General features: G+C 32.0%; 3 protein-coding genes and 1 long non-coding RNA gene across 4 annotated transcripts; 2 read left to right on the top strand and 2 right to left on the bottom strand.

The window, feature by feature from the left end:
- The first annotated feature begins 934 nt into the window (after positions 1-934).
- LOC131842937 (uncharacterized) lies at positions 935-2363 on the top strand. Its single transcript, XR_009357504.1, has 2 exons — positions 935-1040; positions 2022-2363. It is a non-coding gene; the product is annotated as an uncharacterized LOC131842937 (long non-coding RNA).
- A 5381-nt stretch (positions 2364-7744) lies between these two features.
- On the top strand, positions 7745-9149 carry LOC131842934 (peptidyl-prolyl cis-trans isomerase-like 3). The gene is made up of 4 exons (XM_059191507.1): positions 7745-7972; positions 8063-8161; positions 8418-8536; positions 8745-9149. Exons 1-4 carry the CDS (start codon positions 7832-7834, stop codon positions 8869-8871), a joined length of 486 nt encoding a protein of 161 aa, XP_059047490.1. The 5' UTR covers positions 7745-7831; the 3' UTR covers positions 8872-9149.
- Positions 9150-9362: 213 nt separating this feature from the next.
- LOC131842929 (zinc finger protein 436-like) lies at positions 9363-12688 on the bottom strand. The gene is made up of 2 exons (XM_059191503.1): positions 12158-12688; positions 9363-12072 (listed from the first exon to the last, which is right to left on the bottom strand). The coding sequence occupies exons 1-2, from the start codon at positions 12308-12310 to the stop codon at positions 10489-10491; spliced, it is 1737 nt and encodes a 578-aa protein (XP_059047486.1). The 5' UTR covers positions 12311-12688; the 3' UTR covers positions 9363-10488.
- Positions 12689-13539: 851 nt separating this feature from the next.
- LOC131842920 (uncharacterized) lies at positions 13540-20867 on the bottom strand. Its single transcript, XM_059191493.1, has 12 exons — positions 20067-20867; positions 19158-19406; positions 18816-19073; positions 18434-18682; positions 18105-18353; positions 17683-17931; positions 17369-17599; positions 16547-16777; positions 15943-16063; positions 15132-15335; positions 14309-14384; positions 13540-13681 (listed from the first exon to the last, which is right to left on the bottom strand). Exons 1-12 carry the CDS (start codon positions 20865-20867, stop codon positions 13540-13542), a joined length of 3060 nt encoding a protein of 1019 aa, XP_059047476.1.
- Positions 20868-22363: the final 1496 nt, after the last annotated feature.

The raw sequence follows: 22363 nt of genomic DNA, 5'->3' as shown, positions 1-22363 counted from the left end.
AAAGGATAATAATTTTAGGATGAATCTTTGTTTTAAGTACCAGAATCTCAGGTTTAATGGTGGTATACAGCACTCTACTTGTAAGGAATTTATAGGGGTTGTTTTCATTGCACCAGTTATGTATCTTAAATTAGTATTCTGAAGTACTTCAAGTTTATGAAGCTTGTTTTGGTCAGAACCAAAACATAGATAGCCATATTCAAAGTGGCTACGAATCAAGGATTTGTACAGCATTAAAAGGATCTTAGGATCACATTTATATAGAGCTTTGATAATATTAAATGCTTTGGAAGCTTTACCTAGTAAATAATCAACATATTTGTTCCAAGACAAATTGCTACAAAAAATAACACCTAAAAATCTAACTTCAGCAGTAATAGGTAGTTGTGAATTATTATATAATATTTTAATGTTTTTGTAGGATTTATTAGTTTTAGAAAATATTACTACTTTAGATTTGTCAGGGCTTACATCTAAATTGAGGTATTTAAAGTAATCTGTTAATCTTAACAATGAGTTACTTATTATTTCTGTAACTTTATTAATGTCTGGGCCTGAAAAGTATATAACAAGGTCATCTGCAAATTGAAGATTCCTGACATGTGGTCCTAAAATTAAATTAAGTTTGTGTATGTAGAGGATAAAGAGTAGTGGACTAAGTATTCCACCTTGACACACACCTTTATAAGAAAGACGAGGTCCTATTAACTGCTTGTTAACTTTAACAAAAACTTCTCTACCATTTAAAAAGTTATAGACCCAGTTTATAATTTTTCCAGGTATACCAATAGAAACAAGTTCCAGAGTGAGAATTTGATGATTGACATTATTGAATGCACCGATAATATCAAAGAATACCCCAATCAAAACACGCACAACGGCCCGAATGAGAGGCTAATTGCGGAGAATGGAGTCCAACATACAATACAATACCCCAATCAAAACTTCATTGCATTTAAGTGCTTTAAATATATCAATATGAAGATGAGTAACACTCTCAGAGGCAGATTTACCTCTACGAAAACCAAACTGGTTTGCTGGTAATAAACAATTACTCTCTATGTAGAATTCTAGTTTTTGTTTTAATAATTGCTCTAATATTTTTCCCATGCAGGAGGTCAGGGTTATAGGTCTATAGGAATCTATTTCATTTGCATTTTTGTTTGGTTTTAAAATTGGAATAATACAATCTTTTTTCCAATCGGAAGGAATAAGTGAATCTTTCCACAGTGCATTATAAATACATAGAACAATATTTTTAGAGGTATAAGAGAGGTTTTTTAATAATTTATATGGTATGCCATCGAGACCAAATGCTGTATCTCTTTGGGTAGATATGGCTGCATTCAATTCAGAAAAAGTGAAGGGTTTATTTAAATAACTTAATTTGTTACTACTTTCATTAATGTGATTTAAATTGGGTCTCGACAGTGTCAGGAGTATATTTCTTAAGAAAATCAGAAATCCAGTTATTTTTATTTGAAATCTGACTATATACATAAGTTTTATTGAATTTTTTAACAGTATTCCAAATTTTGGAAATGGGTGTGGTGTGTTTAAAATTTTCACAAAAATTATTCCAGCTAATTGATTGTTCTTTTTTAAGTATTAACTTTTTTTGGCTTGTAACCTTTTAAATGTAATATAATTTGCCTCTGATGGGTTATTTTTAAAATTAACATATGCCTGTTTAGAGTTATCTACTGCAAGTGTACATTTTTCATTCCACCAAGGTAATGGAATCCTTTTATTTTTAAAAGGAATATCAGTTGTAGAGTTTATGGGTTTTGATTTTGATATACAACTTTTGTCTAGAGCTAAATTGAAAATATCAATTAATTTAGTATAACACTGCAGGGGTGAATTACTATAAGTGTAAAGTGTGAAATCTTGTAACAAACTATCTGTGGTCTTCTTATACATGGTCCAATCTATAAGATTGTAATTATGAAATTTGGGATAATCTGAGGATTCTGGTAATCTAGTGCAATTGTTATTAATTACTATTTTTATTATTACAGGTAAATGGTAGCTACCTAAGGGATCATTATGTACCATCCAATTTGAAGCAAGAGATAAGCAAGGGGATGCAATTGTAAGATCAAGCGCATTACTCTGCCATCTGTGTGATCCTACTGTAGTCGGTGTACCATAATTTAAGATGACCAAGTTGTTACCATCAATACATTCAAGAATGTCACGACCATGAGCATTAATAGACGAGCAACCCCATGCTGTGTGATGAGCATTAAAATCACCAGCAACCAACATGGGTTCTGGAATACTATTAAGAAGATTACTGAATTTATTTTTGTTAAAACGTGGACTACAATTATTTGGGCTATAAAAACTAACAACTGACATTTCTGTGTTTTTATATTTTAATCGTACTGCAATATTCTGTAAGGAATCATCACTATATGTATCAATTTTACTGAATTCTATACTTTTATGAACTAAAATTGCAACGCCGTTATGGTCATTGCCTGAGTCTAATCTAACAATGTTAAAGCCTTTAATATTTAATTTATAGTAGGCTTTTACCCAGGTTTCTGATATCAGAGCAATATGAATATTGTTCTCCAATAGAAAATGTGTAAAGATTTGTTGATTACTTACTAAACTTTGTGCATTCCACTGGACTATTACTATATGGTCCATAAAGAAATAAAAAATTAAAGAAAGAAAGATTAATCTGGGTTTTTTTATTCTGTAATGTCTCTAGGAGAACTTGTTTTATATTTTCTGGGGCCGTATTATGAACTCTTATTCCCATTCAGTTTACGGCTTAAACTGAACTGCCTGGCAATTTCGTATTACGAACGCTATTAGTCAGCCAGTCAGCGGTCACGTGACAGCTGAACGTCTTCTGCCCGAAAACTGACCGGCTATTTCGTATTATGAGCGTTTCATTTGACAGATCTAAGCGGACGCAACTGTCAAAAAGACCGTTTAAAAACAATTCAGTTTACGGTGGCTTCATATTAGCTTTTATAGAATTGTTTTCTAATTTATAGCTTCATTATTGTAATTTGGTTATTATTTCTATTTCTATGTCAGTTTTTATTATGTTTAAAACATGTTTGTGCAGTTATTTCGATTGTTTTTGTTTCGTTTTAATTTTAATTGTGTGATGAACTCGAAGTATTGGAGTTTTTGGAAATGTGTGCACCCTACGAAAAAGAAGGAAGGAAAGTGAAAAGACGGCGATTACGCGACCAATCCAATCCAATTGATATAGACAATGAACAATTTATAAAACGTTATAATCTCAATAAAGATTTGGTGCGTAATATGCGTGTGAACTCATATGCCGGTATCATCGAAATTTACAGACCTACCAGTGGAAACTAAGGTATATATATAACTTTACTAAAATGTATTGTAATTATTTCACTAAATCAGTAGCTGACTATGTCAGATTTTAGTAGCATTATTATTTATGCTACAGGCATATTTATCAACGGCCTACTAGTGATATTGCTGTCCATTCGCTAGCACAGCCAATGGCAAATAACCGATTTATTGCATTTACCCAACATCCAAAAGTAAATACATATATAAAATTCCAAGGACATCTGAGTAAAGGATAGATAATAAATATTCAAAGGTGTCTATTTCTATACAATTAGCAACTGTTATTGTTGCAAATACATCTATGAGTACCATGTACCATACCATATGATATAGTGATAATATATATGGTAAAATGTATGCATACAAGTAAAGCCAACAGTCTGATGATGTGCAGTCTCTCCGGCAATTTCCTCCGAGGACAATTAATTAAATTAAATTAATTATATTTTAGGTTTTATAATTGGAATTTGGAATGCTGGGTGTATTGGGCTGTATTTGACTGTACACATGCCACCCAATTGTAAATTAAGAAGAGATATTGCTGTAGAAAACAATACCATTCATTAAATATATAATTGGTAAGTGAAATATAAATTAAAAGACATGTTTAATAATATAAGCACTTTTAATATCTTTTTTTAATATAATTATATAAATTAACAATAAACAAGATTTTAGACATGCAAAATATGTTAATGATTATACATCTCTAAAGCTACTAATATACTCACAATAAATTGTTTACTTAAATATTAAATGACCATAACACTTAGACATATGTTTCAAATAATCTGTATCCATGTAATTAATCTCATATGTTTCAAATAATATTTATCCATTAATTATTCTGTTATGTTTCAAATAATCTTCATCTATGTAATTAATCTGGAAAAAAATTTAGGTTAGTAATGCTGACATGGAGATTATAAGTGTGGATGCCAACTGGAACTGGAGCTACTCATGACATTTGGGCAAACCAGAGGCACTAAGCAACATCTAGAGGACTTAAGCTGGAATAAATCCTTATGATTACTTGGTAAGCACAAAATTTTATTATGAAACTACAAACATCATTACATCTAAGCTGTAAACTTCAGTAATTTAGAAACATAGTTATTTATCAGCACCAACAGTTATTGTGCTGTGTTTTTAATGAAATAATACTTTTTGTAAATAAATATTAATATTATAGTATATAATATGTTGTTTTTTTTTTTAGGAGAACCAGGATATGCTTTAGAGAAGTATACTCCCATCTCAAATGCTATACCAGGACCACAAGAAGCATATTACACTGGAAGAACATGGAATATCATTGAGAGCACAATTGGGCTTCTAGATTTAGATGCCTACATGTACTTTGAGCTCTTATAGAGAACTAAATGAAGGTCTAGCTGCTAGACAAACCCATGTTGTTTAGTTGTGGAACTAAGAAATTGAAACATTTATAAATAATAATATTGTTAATAGGCCAATGTTTTAATTATTTGTTTTTATAATAAATGATATAGCTACATAATTTATGTCTTTTATTGGTAGTTATAATTAAAGGGATATGATAATTTTATTATATACTAGTTATTACCTATGACTTTGTCCATATGGCATACCTAGTTTTTGTTAAAATAAATATCTCAAATAAAAGTAACTTAAGTTACTCCTTTACACAACTCATTACATATGACAGTGAAAGTATCCCTCAAATTTGGTCCAGCTGTTTCAAAGATTAGCAAGAACAAACAAACGGACAGACAAATATATATTTTTTTTATGTCATTTATCTTACCTTATATATGTATGCATATACTGAAAAGCTGTTGTAACTGGTGAACTTCAAAATTACAAACAGATACTTCAATTTATTTGCATAGATACATGTATTTCAGATTTTACTGAGATTCCTATTAAATGAAATAAATTAAAATTCAGATGGTTACCTTATAACACTTAAACTTGACAATCCTTTCCAGTCTTTAAAACCCCCTTTTCCTAAGGAGTTTAATTGTTGAGCGACGTCCTCACACAAGCGATTGGTATGGTATTCTTGGGCGGACTTATTAAAGCCACTTGCCATTTCCATATGGGATTTTGATTAAAATCCCATATAATTTTAAATTACCGGTACGATACACGACGTTGGCCAGGGGTTTCAGTCCGTGATCTACAATTTAGTTAGATAAATATACAAATATAAACAGTTAAATATTTGCATCATTTTAAAAAACATTACTAAGAAAATGTTAGGAATACTTACGTTACATTAGGTATATTTTTCACAATAATTGAATTATTAAATTTAACTTGCGTATAAAGTCATGGAAAGGCTAAGTTTCAAATTGTACATTAAAATCAGAATTAAGTACTTTGCGCGGAATTTTAAGTAGATGCACAAAGTTCGTTTGGATATTACAATGAAAATATTTTTTACAAATAAATCCGAATTATTAAAAAAGACAATAAAACTGTCTGGAATATTTTTGTATATTACACAAATTCTACCATTGTATCTTAATTACTGTTTTCTATATTTAATTTACATTTATTTAATTAATATTTTGTCCAAAAAGTGACATACAAAAACTCGACTTAACGTTGCAACGAATGTATGCGTATCCGAACGCAGCGCGAGAAAATCCACTAACCAGCCAGAGACAAACTATCCAGGCAGAATACGGTTTGAATTTGGACCCTCATAATACGAAAAAGAACAATTCAGTTTAAGGCCGTAAACTGAACTGCCTGGAAACTGACTGGATTTTAAAGAGTTCATAATACGCCCCCTGTACATATTGTTTTGTCATTGGTTCTATTCAATGTTATAATTTTAACAATTGATTCTAATAGGGTATTTAAAATTTGGTCAGAATTAAGTAGGGATATAAATTGTGCCGAAGGTGAAGTTTTGGTACTGCCTAATTGAGGAAATGATTTCTCTCTAACAATATCAGCATAACTTTGTACTTTATTTTTATTCTCCTCTATTTTCTTTTTCTTAATAGGACACTGTGATGAAATGGCTATATGATTACCATTGCAGTGACAACATTTGGCTTCGTTAATATTTGCCGAACAGTTTCTGAAATTATGATTATTTCCGCATACTGAGCATCTTTCAGCGTTCTTACAAAACTTAGCGATGTGACCATACCTTAAACATTTAAGACACTGCTTTACAGGAGGTATATAAGGCCTCACCACAAAGCGCCAGCTATTCAGGTCGACGGTGTCAGGAATTACAGGACAGGAAAATGTGATGGAGACGGTTTTAGTTGGCTGCATTGTAAAGGTGTTATCATCACCTTTAATACGCCTCATGAATCTGCGTACACAAACAATATTTTTTGAGCTGGTTATATTAGAGTATATTTGTTCGTTCGATAGATGCGTAGGAACATGCTGAACTACTCCAGTTACTTCCGTGGCTGAAGCTGGTATACTTGCCTTTAATTTAAATCCGTCTAGAAATTTTTTATTAACTAAGGCTGCATTAGCTAAACCGGGGCGTTCAAAAATGACGCCGATCTTAAATTTATTCATCCTTAATAATTGCTTAACTCCTTTATTGTATTTTTTCAAATTAGTAGCTAGGGACATCTTATCCCTATCACCGATTGGCTTATTACTATCTGTACTCTCCATAAATACAAAAGTATTCAAAATTTCCACCATCCTCAGGATAGTACCGAACATAATCTGGTATTTGAAATGCCTTATACTTATCCACATCCTCAGGTACCGATTCCGAGTCAGACCCTAGAAAATTAATATCATCGGATGTATCATCCGATATTTCCTCTTTCTTTTTTCGCTTCTTCCCGCTCCTCTTCGTCATTTTTACTGGTTTTGACTAAAAAAAACTCAATAAAATATAATTTTGCAAAAGTAGCGCGAAAAAATACGTGTAGCCGCTTTGAAAGTTCCCGCGCTTTTCCCCCAGTCTGGTTGCTTTTTTTTTTTTGGTTCGGTTTTTCCCTTTTTTTAGGGAAAGGCAAAAGGATTCAGCCCATACAGCCATTGTCTTCAGTAATATTTTCTTATATTATTTTTTTTTCTAATAATTGTCTTCAGAAGTTACAAATCTTGAAAAGTTGATATAACGTACTCGAAAATGGGTTTGTAAGTTTCTGGGTTCTTCAATAGATTCTGGATGGAGCGCGGGATAGTCTGGTTGCTTGACATTTTTTAATCTGTGCTTGACATTTCAAAATATGAAAATAGGTTAATATTATGTTACAAAAGCAACAAATTAATACATAAACGAATAAATTTTGTTTTAACTAAAATAAAATAATATTTGCTTTTATGATACCAAACTGGTACTTATTGTAGCTTCTTTGTAACAGTAATAATTAATTAATCGTACCGTGCCGTTGCGGACTTGTGAAGAGAAGTTCAAAGGAAATAATCTAAACTAAAAACGGATTTGCAGTTTTAGTTACAGTGTGAAAGCCAATTTCTAAATATTAACATCATAATGTCAGTAACATTACATACGGATGTTGGTGATATAAAAATTGAATTATTTTGTGAGCAATGTCCAAAAGCCTGTGAAAATTTCTTAGCTCTATGTGCAAGTGATTACTACAACAGTTGTATATTCCATAGAAATATAAAGGTATATTTTAAATATTTGTTATTAAAATTTATCAAATTATATGGTAATTTATTTATATCTTTCAGTTAATTGTTTATTTTTTTATTTTAGGGTTTTATAGTACAAACGGGTGATCCCACAGGCACAGGCAAAGGTGGAACATCTATTTGGGGTAAAAAGTTTGAAGACGAGTTTAAAGAAGAATTAAAGGTTAGTCCCTTAATTTTTTTATTAGTAGTTATTATTTAACTTTCATAGAAACAAAATACCATTCTCTATGCATTTCGTAAAGTAAGAATGTAAAATGTTTGTTTAAAATTGTACTACAGTATAATTTAAGATATGTTTTTCTAGCTGATTAGACCAACTCTGTTGTAATACTCAGCTAAAAATATATTTTTAGAATTACATTTCAAATATTCCACTAATAATGTATAATTGATAATAACCATAATTACTATTACAGCATAATTCAAGAGGCATTGTAAGCATGGCAAACAATGGTCCCAATACAAATGGTAGTCAATTCTTCTTTACATATGGTGAACAACCACATTTAGATCTCAAGTACACAATGTTCGGAAGGTAAGGCACACAATACAACAATCTAATTAATAATTAAAATACTATTTTATTTAAAAAAAAAAGGTTTATAATCAATTGTTATTTTATAGACGGACTTCTACTACTTTTGTTTTCATACCATTTTTGTAGACAACCTATTAATATAATTTTAATAGCATCATTTCTTATCCTAAAATGTTACTATAAATAATTTGTTTATTTTTTGCAGAATAATAGACGGTTTTGAAGCTCTAGATGATTTAGAGAAGATGTCAGTAAATCCTAAAACTTTTAGGCCTTTAACAGAAGCAAGGATAACATCAGTAACTATACATGCAAATCCTCTAGCTGGTTGATTGTTTAAATATAAAAAAAGTATTGTTTAATGCATTTATTTGATAATTTATTACAACAAATTGAAAAGTATTAAATTGGAGAAAATATCCCTGGTTCTTGTATTTTTTTAATCTCAACTGTAAAAATTTATTTCATAAACAAAGCAAGGGTGAGATTTCTTATATCTTTCAATTACTCTCTCTGAATATGTAATAAGTATTATTGTATGTACTGCTAGGCATTAATACTTTTTCAATATATGTAAATGTTTATAAGTTCTAGGCAGAGGGGCAAACTGTAGGACCTAATATAATGATAGCACTATCATGTTTACTTTTCTGTGGCTCTGATAAAATGATCATGCCTAATAGGCAGTGAGCATATCACAAGAACAAGTGCAGTTAGTACTTCATATCCACAACCAAGTATGGGTAGGAATTTCTAATTATTTGATGAGTACTAAAAACAAATTATAGTAAGTACGACAACTTTTATTGCTCACATTTTCATAAAATTCAAGTCAATATAATATATAATACAACAGAACATACATTTAGTATCATATATGAATGAGTAATAAAATAAACTGTTTTTATATTTTATTATTAGTGAAATAAATATTATTTAAATAAAATCACAACAATAGTTAAGTACTTAATTATTTTCAACAATTAACTTCACCATTAAGTTTTGGTGAATGCTGTAACAGTATAGGCTTATTAATTATATTATTGGAGTTGTGATTGTTATACCATGACAAACATAACTTGTATACAATAATAATAAACTTCACATAATTATATAATAGTTTTAATTACAATACAATATCTTTAAAATTATGTGCATATTTTCATCTATATAATTAGTGTCACATTTATGTTGTACATTATAGTCAAATACCACAGTTAATATGGTGTTCTGAAAGTAAATAACACCTAAAATTTGTTTAACTATTGATGTTGCTAATTTACATATTAAACCTGGCCATTTTCACTAGTCTCAAAATGGTAGTTCCCCAAAGGCTATAATAAATTTACTAAGAGGGAGCACAATAACAAGGGCAGGTTAAGGTTAGTTAAGTATTTATAAATTTCTCTCTCAAATGGAATACCTATATATTAATTTTATATTTACTGACTACTGAGACAGTACCATTTTATATAATATATAAGGTTTTAATTCCCCCATATATTTAGTTTCTAGCTACTTTATTATATTTTATATCTATATGTATAACAAACATCTTTATTGAACCTACCCTTGGAAATAAAATAAGCCAATTTGAGAGGAAACAAACAGAAATCTTACATTTTTACCATATAAAGTGCAAATAATTATAAATACTAAGACACAGTATTGTGCATAAAATAATAAACTGTAAATATTTAGATTTATATATGCTCCATAAAATTTGAGCAAACTGAGTGAGTGTCACAATCACCACAATATCAACAATTAACATATTAGTTCTACCCCATCAAGGATTAATTATTTTAATAATATTCCAACATAGCTACTCCATGTATTTTATAAACTCTTTACATTAAGTACATTGGCTATAATCATCTTTAGAATATTATATATGATTTAACTACATTGTTACAATAAGACATTTCGTCAATGTCTAGTCAAATGTTTCAAGTTTCTAAATCATAGAAGTTATCTCCTAAAGAGAATTCAGATTCCTCCTCATTTTTTATTTGTGTCTCCAGACACTTGTCATCAAAGTTATCTGAAAAATGTGACTTCAAATGTGCTACTAAGTCTGCTTTTTTCTCAAAAGTGGCACCACATTCTATACAAGGCAGATTCACAACCAAGCTTTCATGAGTCTCTACATGTTTATCTAATTTATCTTTTCTTGTAAACTTCTTATCACATTGATTGCAGGCAAATGGTTTCATACCAGAGTGTATTGTTGCATGGCGATCTAGCTCTCTTTTTCTTGCAAATTTCTTGAAACATACTTTACATTGAAACACCCTTGATCCCACATGAGCTATAGACACATGTGTTTTGTAAGCATCAAGTGATGAAAATCTTTTTGGGCATTGATGACACTTAATATTCTTTGGTCTATTTTTACTTGTAACAGCTGACTTTTGTTTTGTAGGTGAATTCTGTACATGCTTAGAAGATGTGGAGGGATTCTTCTGGACTTGATTTAAAAAACTACTTTCTCCAGAAATATGGTCTGGAACTCTTGGTAAATCATAAACAGTATTTGAAGATTCAGGATTAAGTTCAGAAGGTGATGTCATAAGGTTGTTGAAAGGATTAACATTAACAACCATATCATGTGTGTCTTGGTCATTATCATATTCACTGGATTTCTGTTCTGGGCTCATTGGCCCATGTCTCGCTTGATGTTTGAGGAGTTTGTCTCTGCGTCCAAATGTTAAAGGGCATTTAGGACATGCATATGGTTTCATGCCTGAATGAACCAGTACATGGCGCTGCAAATCTCCTTTACCAACAAAGCTTCTAGGACACAAAGGGCAGACATGTGGCTTCTGTCCAGAATGAATACGAAGATGTTTACTCAAATTAGTGTTACGCGAGAAACTTTTAAAGCAGTATTGACACTGATAAGGCCTAATACCTGTGTGAACAATAGAATGTTTTCGTAAATCTGATCGCCTACCAAAGGATTTTTCACATTCTGGACAGTGGTATGGTTTATCATTACCATGAACTTGTTTTGTATGTTGTACATACTGGCTACGTTCTGCAAACACAAGACTACACTCAACACACCTGTATGGTAAATTTGGATCATGATAACTGAGTTCATGTTCTTTACATTTCTCTTGAGAAATAAATGCCTGGTCACAATATTGACACATAAATACATTTTTGAAGAAAGACTCCGGCATTGGATCTCCTTCAGGAGTATTATTCCTCTCAGTCACTTCCTGTTCAACTTGCTCCATGTTCTCAGATTCCTCAGAAGAGTCATAATCAAGGCTCGGATCAACAACCATCACAACACTATCCTCAACAATATACTCTTCAGGTTTTGGTTTCTGTACTTCTTGACTGCTGTAGTTGTAACTGCTTTGTTCTGATGAATTAGAGTTATCCATATCATTTGCTCTGTTTGTTATTTCTCTGAGCCTATTTTCATTTTGTATGCACTGCAACTTAAATTTACAACATTTTTCCACTTTGAATAAACATTTGTAACAAATCCTTCCAGGGAGCCCATCATTAGGATCAATCTGTAAATGTGAAAATACAGATGTATAAATAAGTGAAACGTGCAAAAAATTTAACAAATGTTTAAAAATATCAAATGAAAATAACCTGTAGTTCGAAACATTCAGCTATTTTTGAGGTTAAAGATATATTGTTTTCATCATCAGGCGACGTTCCGTATATTGATGTTGTAAACGTACTTTTGTTCAGACATAATCGACACAAACTATGAAAATTGGCGATTATGTAGGAATCTTCCATTATATACGTATTCTTTATCAACTTTTGTAAGTGTCAATGTTGTCGAAATTATGGTCTTACACTGATTTCAAATTTAGAATTTACACTAATATAGCCGAATTGAAATAATCGCAGGGCCAGAAAGAAGGCCTGCAGATATAGTCGCGACTACGCAATCGTTCGATCCAAACCCAAGGGGCAAATGGGGCGATGTCCGTCAGGGCTGCGCTAGCGGAACGTCCAGTTGTGGCTTGCCTCGTCATTAGGTACACATATTGATTTATATTTCAAAGTCATTTATTAATTTTAAGCGGAATTTTTACAATTTAATATTAATGACTGTTAAGATAACAGAGTTAACTCATATTTAAATTAAAAATTGGCTCCAAAACCGTTCTACTTTCGCACAAAAATTAAGACTTGTTTTCTATTACGAAATTTATACCGTTAATAAATTCAGTTAAAATAAAAACTTAATTTATGATTCGCTTAACTTATAAATATCCAATCGCAGTAAGGAGAATTGTAAGCGGCATAGAAAACATACTGATATTCATATGATTAATAATGGATCAAAACTAAAGGCAGAAAGAGACTTCTCGTTTAAGTATAGTGTCTCTTATAGTAAGGAAGTACCGCATTGTGGCCAAATAACCGAAAGTACATAAATAAAAGTATCACAGCTTAATACACAACTTTATTAATGTCTGTTGATTTCAATAAAATATTTATAATATATGACAATATTTATAATTCATCACGTTTCTGCATTAACCAAAGAACAAATAATAACTCGTTAAGAAAGTTACGCCGTGTTCAACTAGGTGACGCCACTATATTATAATGAAAAAGAATTTTTGTCAGGTTACATAAACCATTATGCTGGGTTTATCAGGAGTTTGTAGCTGTTGTTTTCTGATGGAAACCCGTGGGTATCCACCTGATAGGAAAAACTGTTAGTAATTAAGACTTTTGCCCCTATTACTAACAATCGCTTTCCCTTGCTAGTTGAATATGTAGTAGTAAAAACTTACTACTTATCACAAACTATTCAGGCTACTTACTTGGCCAGTACTAAAGGTGTCGTCAAAGAGTATACAATTAGGTACATTTAGAAATGGTATATGTGTAGCGAAGAATATGGAATAAAATATGTACCTATATTCGTCATAAAATTTTATATTTTTGTAGTCAGATCTTTTCAACACAACTTAGTTGTAAGTTGTGACAATACTAAGATAATTTAATAATTATTGTGTTCTGCAATTATGTACAAGGTCGGGTTCAATGCAGCTTTCTGTCTCATCACTGAAGTGGAGACCATGGTCGCAGCTTAGGAGACGAGGGTGTCCTTGTTGACATGCTATGTATTTACTGCAATTTTGTTCATATCTGAAAAATAATGATATTGTGTATTCATTAAACTAATGTAATTGGTTAAGTAGGAGAAGTACGACTAAAAGTCTAATGCCATTACTTTAACTGAATTCATGAACGGATATTTTTTGTAGCGAATATAATTTTATTTCTGTATTTATTGTAGACACAGCGCCTTCTAGTGCCAAAAACTAAGCTAAGCTAATTTTGTGTTATGGATACTGAACAACTGATAGAAATATTTAAAAACATTTTTTATAATAAATACCTACATATGTACAAATCTGTATGTGTATTTATTTACATGTAGTATTAAGTATTTATATCCATGTACATATGTACATGTACATGGATATTACTCCGACCAATACAAACAGACAATTATACCTACTTATGAGTACAAATGTTTGTTACGTGCTAGGAGTCAAACCCATGACTATCGGAAGTAATGCGTTGCGAAACCGCTAAGCCTTAAGTAGTTGTGTACTTACAGGTTTTTTTATTAATTTATAGTAACATTAAATATTTTTAATATTATTAATTAATATAAACTAAGAATTGATACAATTTGTTATCGTAAACGTAAACGTGCACGTGGAAATTTTATTAGTCATTTATAGTATTTTGGATAATAGTAATTACCTGAATTTAGAAACGTAGTCCGACGGTTCATCACTTTTATCTAATTTGGGCGCAGGGCAGGTGAATCCATGGAATACTGTGATTAAAATATTAAAGACAATTATTATACGTTACGGTTGTCTATCGAATAGTAACTAATGAATGGTTTTAGATTTAGTTGGACAGAGGAACATGGTACAGTCGCCTGCACTGATTATATAAGCTGATGATATGATAGGATGATAATGGTGTTAGGTTGTGGCAAATTCACCAACGACAGAAATCATTTCAAGCGAGGACTGCGTGTAGGTCACCTCAATATGCCATGTACTGATGTACCTTTCTCGTCGTATAGGTAATATACATACATATATACAATGATTTCATAATTAAAAAAGAAAGTAAATAAATTGGCTTTACATGAATTAGAGAGGGTTTTTTTTTTATTGACAAGTTTAGCAGGGCTCTCGTATTAAAGGAGAAATGTTATTGGACTAATAGTTCCATCGGTGGTTCATTTGGTATAAAGCGGGTTTTTAATTCCCCACATTTTCTAGTTGAGAAGTATCTATATACTATAGATATACTTGTATTTACGACAGTATATACCGTCTAGGGGGATGAGGAGGGACTACAGCATTGGAATGACGACAGCCTGAACCGAGGTTCGTACCCCTAGCTGTATTGTGTTTCTTATGGATGGTTAACTGATTTGCCCTAACTTATTTCTCACTTCGTCATTGTCCTCTTATCATTTCCGAACATTGTTATGCAAGCGGATAATGTTAACGCAGGCGAATTGTTTCATTATCCTGCACAGGATTATTGACGGTGAATAACTTACTCTGTGGATTGCACGATGGAACATTCACAGGCCAATCACAAGTTTCTTTTTCGATATTGAACGCAAGACCTTCCGGGCATGGCATTATCGTGGGTAAACCGTGTTCGCATATCACGTATTTACTACATTCCACATTGTCGTACGGGAAGATACCGTAAGAAATTCCTTCGCAGTTGCCATTCCATTCGATAGGTATTATAGGCTCTGAAATATATTTGACAAAATTAAATGGTGGTTTCTGAAAAAGTATATGTTGCGTAATTCAGTCGGCCGAAAGTGACAAAACAAATCCATAAAAAACGAATCAATTCTTTAGAAGACATCCAAAAACCCTTATACAGCAAGAACAACTTAGTTAATATTCTTAGGTCTATATGTGATATGCTAAGTTAGAAATAGAATACTTTAATCATATGTGTGGCTTTGACTTGCAAAGCCATACATATAATTAAAGTTATATAACGCTCATTTTGAAAATGTTCCTTTTAACTGATTTAATAGGACGAGAATTAATAGGACGAGAATTAATAGGACGTTCCACGGTCCCACCTGCTGCAAATGCCATGGGAAAAGGAACTTTTAGAAGCTAAAATATAACGGGATAAGCGAAGATATAATTAAGTTTAAAATATCTATAATCATTATTGTTGAGTTTCATATAATTTATCATTCTGTAATAGCTAGGTAGCTAAGTACTATGGTGTTGAATTTGAGAATATTGAATTGATAAATAATGTTTGATACGCGTTTCTCTATACCTAATAAATCTTTATCAAGATTATGTAGATGAGTCAATACTAATAGGACTTACTTTTCATGTTGTTGGTTTCACAACGAATTTCTGATACGGGGCCACAGGGATACTCTGGCAGTATTGATCTGGGATTGAAACGATACCCAGACGGGCATCTGTACATCATTGCCCTGTTTTGCTGAAATCGAACAAATAACATATAAACAATATATTGCTACTTGATTATCACACTCCGCCACTCAGTATTATGAGAGCACCTATAATGAATATCTGGAGATATGGAAAATACTTAAGCAAGCCAATCACTAAAAGCTCGTTTAAAAATTTCTATTCCAGAGGGCTAATCTCATCCAGTAATTTCACCGTCTATCTGCACCTTACAACCGTAACCCTAAACACACAGGTTAGCGGCTATAATAACTTACTAACATACTAATACATACTACTTTTTACAGTGTATGTAGGTACCTCTGGTAAATAAATGTTTGATATTTGTTTTATGGCTATCAATGTTTATATCTTTTTAAAACTGATACAGTAAAGTATTAAATTTTTATAAAGCGACAAACGTAATATTATTTTTTTGTAATTTGTAAAATCACAATTTTCATGCCATAATCGTATCCACCAGGCTTATAATTAGTAAGAATTGTTCTTTTACCTTGCATTCAACAAACTTCTCACAATCAGTTTGGACATTGAAGTAACCATCACGGTGTGAACATTGGTAATCAAATAGTTGATTGATAAATATGACAGGTGGGGGTCTGGGTGGGACCACAACAGCACTGCACCGAATTTCAGACTCTAGACCACATGGGTAATCGGACCATGCGGCATTACGATTGTATTGATATCCACGAGGACATGAATAAAGTATTGCATTGCTTTGCTGAAAACAATATTAACATACATTTAAGAAATTAGTTTAAAGCCTTAATAATAATGTTTCAAAATGTAAATTGGTTTTTCATCATCAATCTGTCAAGTATCCATGGCACGATAGACAGACATTTTTATTGAGTAAAATATAGGTATGTATGGTTAGTGACTGCATTTCTTTTATATAATGAATTGATAATATATAGTAAAACCTGGATGTACACCCATAGTCATCATAAACTGAACTTACAGGGAAAAAAATGTAAATAAAGATTTCAAAAATAAATTTAATTTTTATGTATTGTCTTTTTGTTTTTTCTGAGTTTAAATTTGTAATTTTAATAACCTGACTGACAAGTTTATAATTAAATATTAATATAATATTGCACGTGGATCCGGCAGGCGTCGTCCTTTTCGGTAAAAGGACCACCTCCGAGTCTAATTATTTTAAACCATCCAAAATTCAATTAAAATACCTATGGAGACAAAATTGCATCATGTTCGTCGTTTAGGCTAGGTGGAAGAGTTAGGTGACAAGAATACGTATATGAAAAAATAATATAATGTGATCATAAATGTAAAAAATATAAAAATAGTTTACCTTGCATTCGATGAACTTATCACAAACGTCTTGCACATTGAAGTATCCATCGCGCCTTGGACACTGGTAGTCAAATAGTTGGTTGGAAATTATGATGGGTGAGGGTCTCGGAGGGATGATTACAGTATTGCAAGGTATCTCAGACTCTACACCACATGGATAGTCAGGCCACGCAGCATTACGATTGTATCGATATCCAGATGGGCAGGAATAAAGTGTCGACATATTTTGCTAAAAAGTAAAGTTGACTTACTATTACAGCAGCTAAAAAAACTAAAAATGCAATTATTGCAATGCCATAATAGATTTTATACCTGACATCCGATAAATTTCACACAATCGTCTTGATAAACAGAGTAACCGTTGTGTCGTGGGCACCGATAGTTTTGGAGTTCCTTGCTGATGATAATAGGCGACGGTTCTAATGTGTCAATAGAAGGAGTTAATATGGTTTCTGATTTACAACGTATTTCAGATTCTAGACCACATGGATAGGCTGGCCAAGCGGCTTTACGATTATGTTGATATCCGGGTGGACAAGAATAAAGGGTCGCCAGATTTTGCTGAAAAGGACATCATATTATTGAGACAAGTGTTACTTTGAGATTAGTACTATTACGGTAAACTACCTTTAATAATAACTAGTCTCACAGAACATGCAATAGTCTCTACTTTTAACTTTTATTTACTTAAATTGATGTAATGTTATTGAAATAAGTAATTTAGTTTTATTTACCTCGCACTTGATAAATCTCTCGCAGTTGTTTTGATAACTGAAATACCCGTTACTTCTTGAACACTGGTAAGTGTAGAGTTCCTTGTTAATTACAATAGGTAATGGTCTTGGGGGTTCAGTTGGGGGTATTACAATAACTTCTTCTTTGCAAAGTATTTCTGACTCTGGACCACATGCGTACTCAGGGTACGCAGCCATACGATTGTACTGATATCCGGGCGGACAGGAGTAAAGTGTGGCAATGTTTTCCTGAAAAGTACATCAAATATTTAAGCACTTCTATCGTATTCAATCATATACATTTTTAATAAAATATTAGGTTTTCTTACTTTACATTCCACGTAGTTTCCGCAATGCTTTTCATGAACAAAGTATCCTGTACTTCTAGGACATTGATAGTCATACATTTCCCTGATTATTATCATAGGCTCAGGTCTCGGTGGCTCCGTCGGAACTATGATTTTGGCATCAATGACGCATTGAATTTCTGACTCTAAACCACATGGGTACTCTGGCCATGCAGCTCTACGATTGTACCGATATCCAGGCGGACAAGAGTAGAGTTTAGCGAGTTTTTCCTAAAAAACAAATTATATAATGGAGTTGATTATAAATCCGTCCAGAGTGTTTGGTTTACAGTAACTGACTTAACCGCGTACTTTGTTTTTATATACGTATCTTTGTGATATTTATGAGGCGTAATTTTTTTACCTGACAACCGACAAATTTTACGCAATCGTTTTCATAACTTAAATAACCATTACTTCTTGGACATTGGTAGTTATAGAGTTCCTTAGTTATTATGATGGGTGCTGGTCGTAATGGTCTTGGGGGCTCAGTTGGGGGTATCACAATGATTTCTTCTTTGCAAAGTATTTCTGACTCTAGACCACATGCGTACTCAGGGTACGTTGCCATACGATTGTACTGATATCCGGGCGGACAAGAATATAGTGTAGCAATACTTTCCTAGAAAAAACATCAAATGTTTAGGGTATACCATAGATAATCACGATATAAGTTTTTAATAAATTAATAAATTTATTTTCTTACTTTACATTGCACGTAGTTTGTACAATGATTTTCATGAACAAAGTAGCCTGTACTTCTGGGACACTGATAGTCATACATTTCCTTGATGATTATCACCGGTAATGGTCTTGATTGCTCGGTTGTGGATATGTGATTAGTTTCTATTTTGCATTTAATTTCAGATTCTAGACCACAAGGGTATTCTGGATACAGAGCACCGCGATTAAATTGATACCCAGGTGGACACTCATATAAAACAGCTAAATTATCCTGCAAGGAATTCAAAGTATATAAATAGTTAATAATAATATCAAATTGAAAAGAATCTTCTCAATAAGCAGATGGTGTAAATCTTTACATAGTATAAAACAAAGTCTCCACCACTATCAGTTCACAGCAATAGATAGAGTGATTGAAGGTATATATAATACATGCATATTATAGTACAGAAAAGAGAGATATTTAAAGATGTATGTGATTGAAAATTATGTTTTGTAATGTGTCCATGCGTAGCAGGAGGGGGTCGCTAGATAAAGCAATGAAATAGAATTGTATGTAATTGGATGTATGTGTGTTATTTTAAAAGTGATGATTTAAACTTACTTTACAGGTGATGAATTTTTCACAAGAATTAGCAGCGAAATACCCATTTCGTTCTGGGCATAAGTAATCATATACATTCGTAATTGGTGATGGTACTATTGTGGTTTCAGTTGTTAGTGGAATTATCGGACGTAAAATTTTACAGTCTACTTTTGACATTAAGTTGCATGGATACTTTGGCCAAGTCATTTCACGATCAAAGTAGTATCCTGGTGGACAAGTATAAAGTCTTGCTTTATTGTTCTGAAAGAAAAAGAATGTTTAATTATTTGTTTAAAATATATGATATGCATCAAAAGTAAATTTTACTTTTTTATTGATTCTTACCTTACATTCTATAAATGATTCACAGTCGTTGTAGATTCCAAAATATCCGTTAACTCCTGGGCATTTATAGTTACTTAAATCAGTTATTTCATTAAGCGGACTCACGTCATTTGTCTGGGCATTATATACCATCATAAGGTTTTCAGGATTTTCATTATCAATATTACGATATGAAGATATTTCTGCAGAGCCTAAGGATAAAGTTTCTGTTTGTAAATCTGAAGGAACAGTTACATTGTTAACTACGTCATCTTCTTTTGTTCTTGTTGGAGAATTATCTTTTAAAGCCTCAGAGGGAAGCTGTGGTCTTGGGTATTTTTCTACGATACGTTCAAAATTTGGGGGATTGGGCGTATCGTAGTATTTATTTGTCGAGTATATTATTTCACTGTCTGAATTTGACGAGGGTGAAGAAGATTCACTTGGCTGATAGACAGTTACCAAGGATGCTGGTCGCTCTGTCACTGTGATGATCGTTGATTCAGGTATATCAGGGCTTTTAATAGAAATTGGTTGTAGAAGTTGTAAAGGTCTTTTAAATATAGGTTGTTGTTCGTAACTTTGTTGTAAGGGGCTTTCTAATATTCTTGCTGGTACTGTTGCACTGTCTGGATTAGTCGGTAACCACTGTGGTCGAATAGATCTCGAATCTTGGATCTCCTTTGAGTTGCCCTGCCATTTCTGTTCAGGTAGTTGAGATGTATTACTTTCGTTCAATATTTCCACCGCCTTCACTATAATTGGAGAAGAAATATAATTTGTTGTTATTAGATATATAACCGGCGTACTCACTAGAAACATAGTGAAACAAAAGACAACAAAAGACATGATGATCTCATTTCCAACGCAACTTACCATTAGCAACTATTGGTAGTAGTAGAAACAACAATTTGGCCCATACCATCTTGTGAATTCTTTAATATATTACAGAGATAAAGGGAAGTCTACAGTTGCACACTTGTCACAACACTGTTGTCGAACTATTTATAACCATTTTAATATATCGATACATTATCAGAAAAGATCGCTGTTAATATTATTTGTCATCAATATATAGTTCTAAATTAATTAGAAGCGATCGGTGTGGCTTACCACATCTAATTTTTAAACATTAATCGTTGATTGATAACTGTATAGTTATGTGTAATGCAGTTAGAAATTATATATATCTAATATACGTGCAAAGAGGAACATTGAAAATATACAACCGGCTATCAAAGTAACATTTATCTAAATGACATAAATATTATGTGGAATATTTCATTAATAATTAATCAATACTTGTACTATTTTAGCTTGGTTAATAGATAACCGTCATTTTTTATGTAAATGATGGAATACGTTGTAAGTGTGGTATACGTGTGTACCACAAATTACCCCGTTCCAACCGGTAAATACAGCTTTAGGTCCCGGACGTTAATCCTCCTCCCTCTGTTCCTTTCCTACTTCAATTCCTTATCCCTATCTTTTTTTAAAAGGCCGTCAACTTAACTGAAACCGTTACCTTAGTAAGCTACTCTGTCCCCTATGCTATATAGGTATATATTTTTAACATCATAGATAATTTACCTATAATAATAACAAGTAGGTATAAGGTATCTATAAGGCTAGTATGAGTAGAGCCAAACAGGTAGGATATTATTATTAATTACGTGAGAGACATATAGAGTTATAGACATAAAATATTTACTGTAAGTACTTTGATTAAGATATAACTGAGAACTATATAACTGTGTTCTGAACATAGATATATGATTTTTACAGAATCGAAACTCTTGTGCCTATACTTGTAATATTTCTGTCGACACTTGTGACCCTTCCATTAGTTTACGTCTCCACTAACATAGGTTTAAGTTAAGTGTAAAATGAGTCTACGTCCCGACTCCGCGTCGATTGTACGCGTTACTAATAAACCATGTAGCACACTACCAATAAACTAAATAATGTCTAATAAATAGTACAATCATTTTACCTATATACTACAATAAATAATATATTATGTAGCGCCACCTCATCACAACATATATAACGCTACAGTGATGAGGATAACCACGGCGCTACACTCTCTTAAAATAAGAAGAAAATAATAAGCGAGATACTTATTATTTTATTCTTATTTTGCTTTATCTTTTATATCCTAATAATAAATCACGTTCTCATTCACGATTGTGGTTAAGTGTAAATGATTAAGTCTTGTATATAGGTATAATTAAACTATCACATAATGTTATGGCTGGTATGCGGTTACCTAAGATGTCACGTTGAAACAACAACTCATATTGGATGCAAATGTTATT

Source organism: Achroia grisella, unplaced genomic scaffold (genome assembly GCF_030625045.1).
Source record: "Achroia grisella isolate CSIRO2021 unplaced genomic scaffold, CSIRO_AGI_Agris_v1 utg2671, whole genome shotgun sequence".
Taxonomy (NCBI): domain Eukaryota; kingdom Metazoa; phylum Arthropoda; class Insecta; order Lepidoptera; family Pyralidae; genus Achroia; species Achroia grisella.
Note: the sequence above shows the minus strand (reverse complement) of the source record. Positions and strands in the feature narration are given on the sequence as shown.

Bases quoted from the DNA above. Each gene is read 5' to 3' on its own strand.
- LOC131842934 (XM_059191507.1), top strand. From the start codon at position 7,832: ATGTCAGTAACATTACATACGGATGTTGGTGATATAAAAATTGAATTA. The intron at 8,162-8,417 runs GTTAGTCCCTTA...TTACTATTACAG, and splicing joins AGTTTAAAGAAGAATTAAAG to CATAATTCAAGAGGCATTGT. The intron at 8,537-8,744 runs GTAAGGCACACA...TATTTTTTGCAG, and splicing joins AAGTACACAATGTTCGGAAG to AATAATAGACGGTTTTGAAG.
- LOC131842929 (XM_059191503.1), bottom strand. From the start codon at position 12,310: ATGGAAGATTCCTACATAATCGCCAATTTTCATAGTTTGTGTCGATTA. The intron at 12,073-12,157 runs GTTATTTTCATT...TCACATTTACAG, and splicing joins CTGAATGTTTCGAACTACAG to ATTGATCCTAATGATGGGCT.
- LOC131842920 (XM_059191493.1), bottom strand. From the start codon at position 20,867: ATGTTTCTAGTGAGTACGCCGGTTATATATCTAATAACAACAAATTAT. The intron at 18,354-18,433 runs GTAAGAAAACCT...TGTACTTTTCAG, and splicing joins GAAACTACGTGGAATGTAAA to GAAAACATTGCCACACTTTA. The intron at 17,932-18,104 runs GTAAATAAAACT...TGTCCTTTTCAG, and splicing joins AGAGATTTATCAAGTGCGAG to CAAAATCTGGCGACCCTTTA.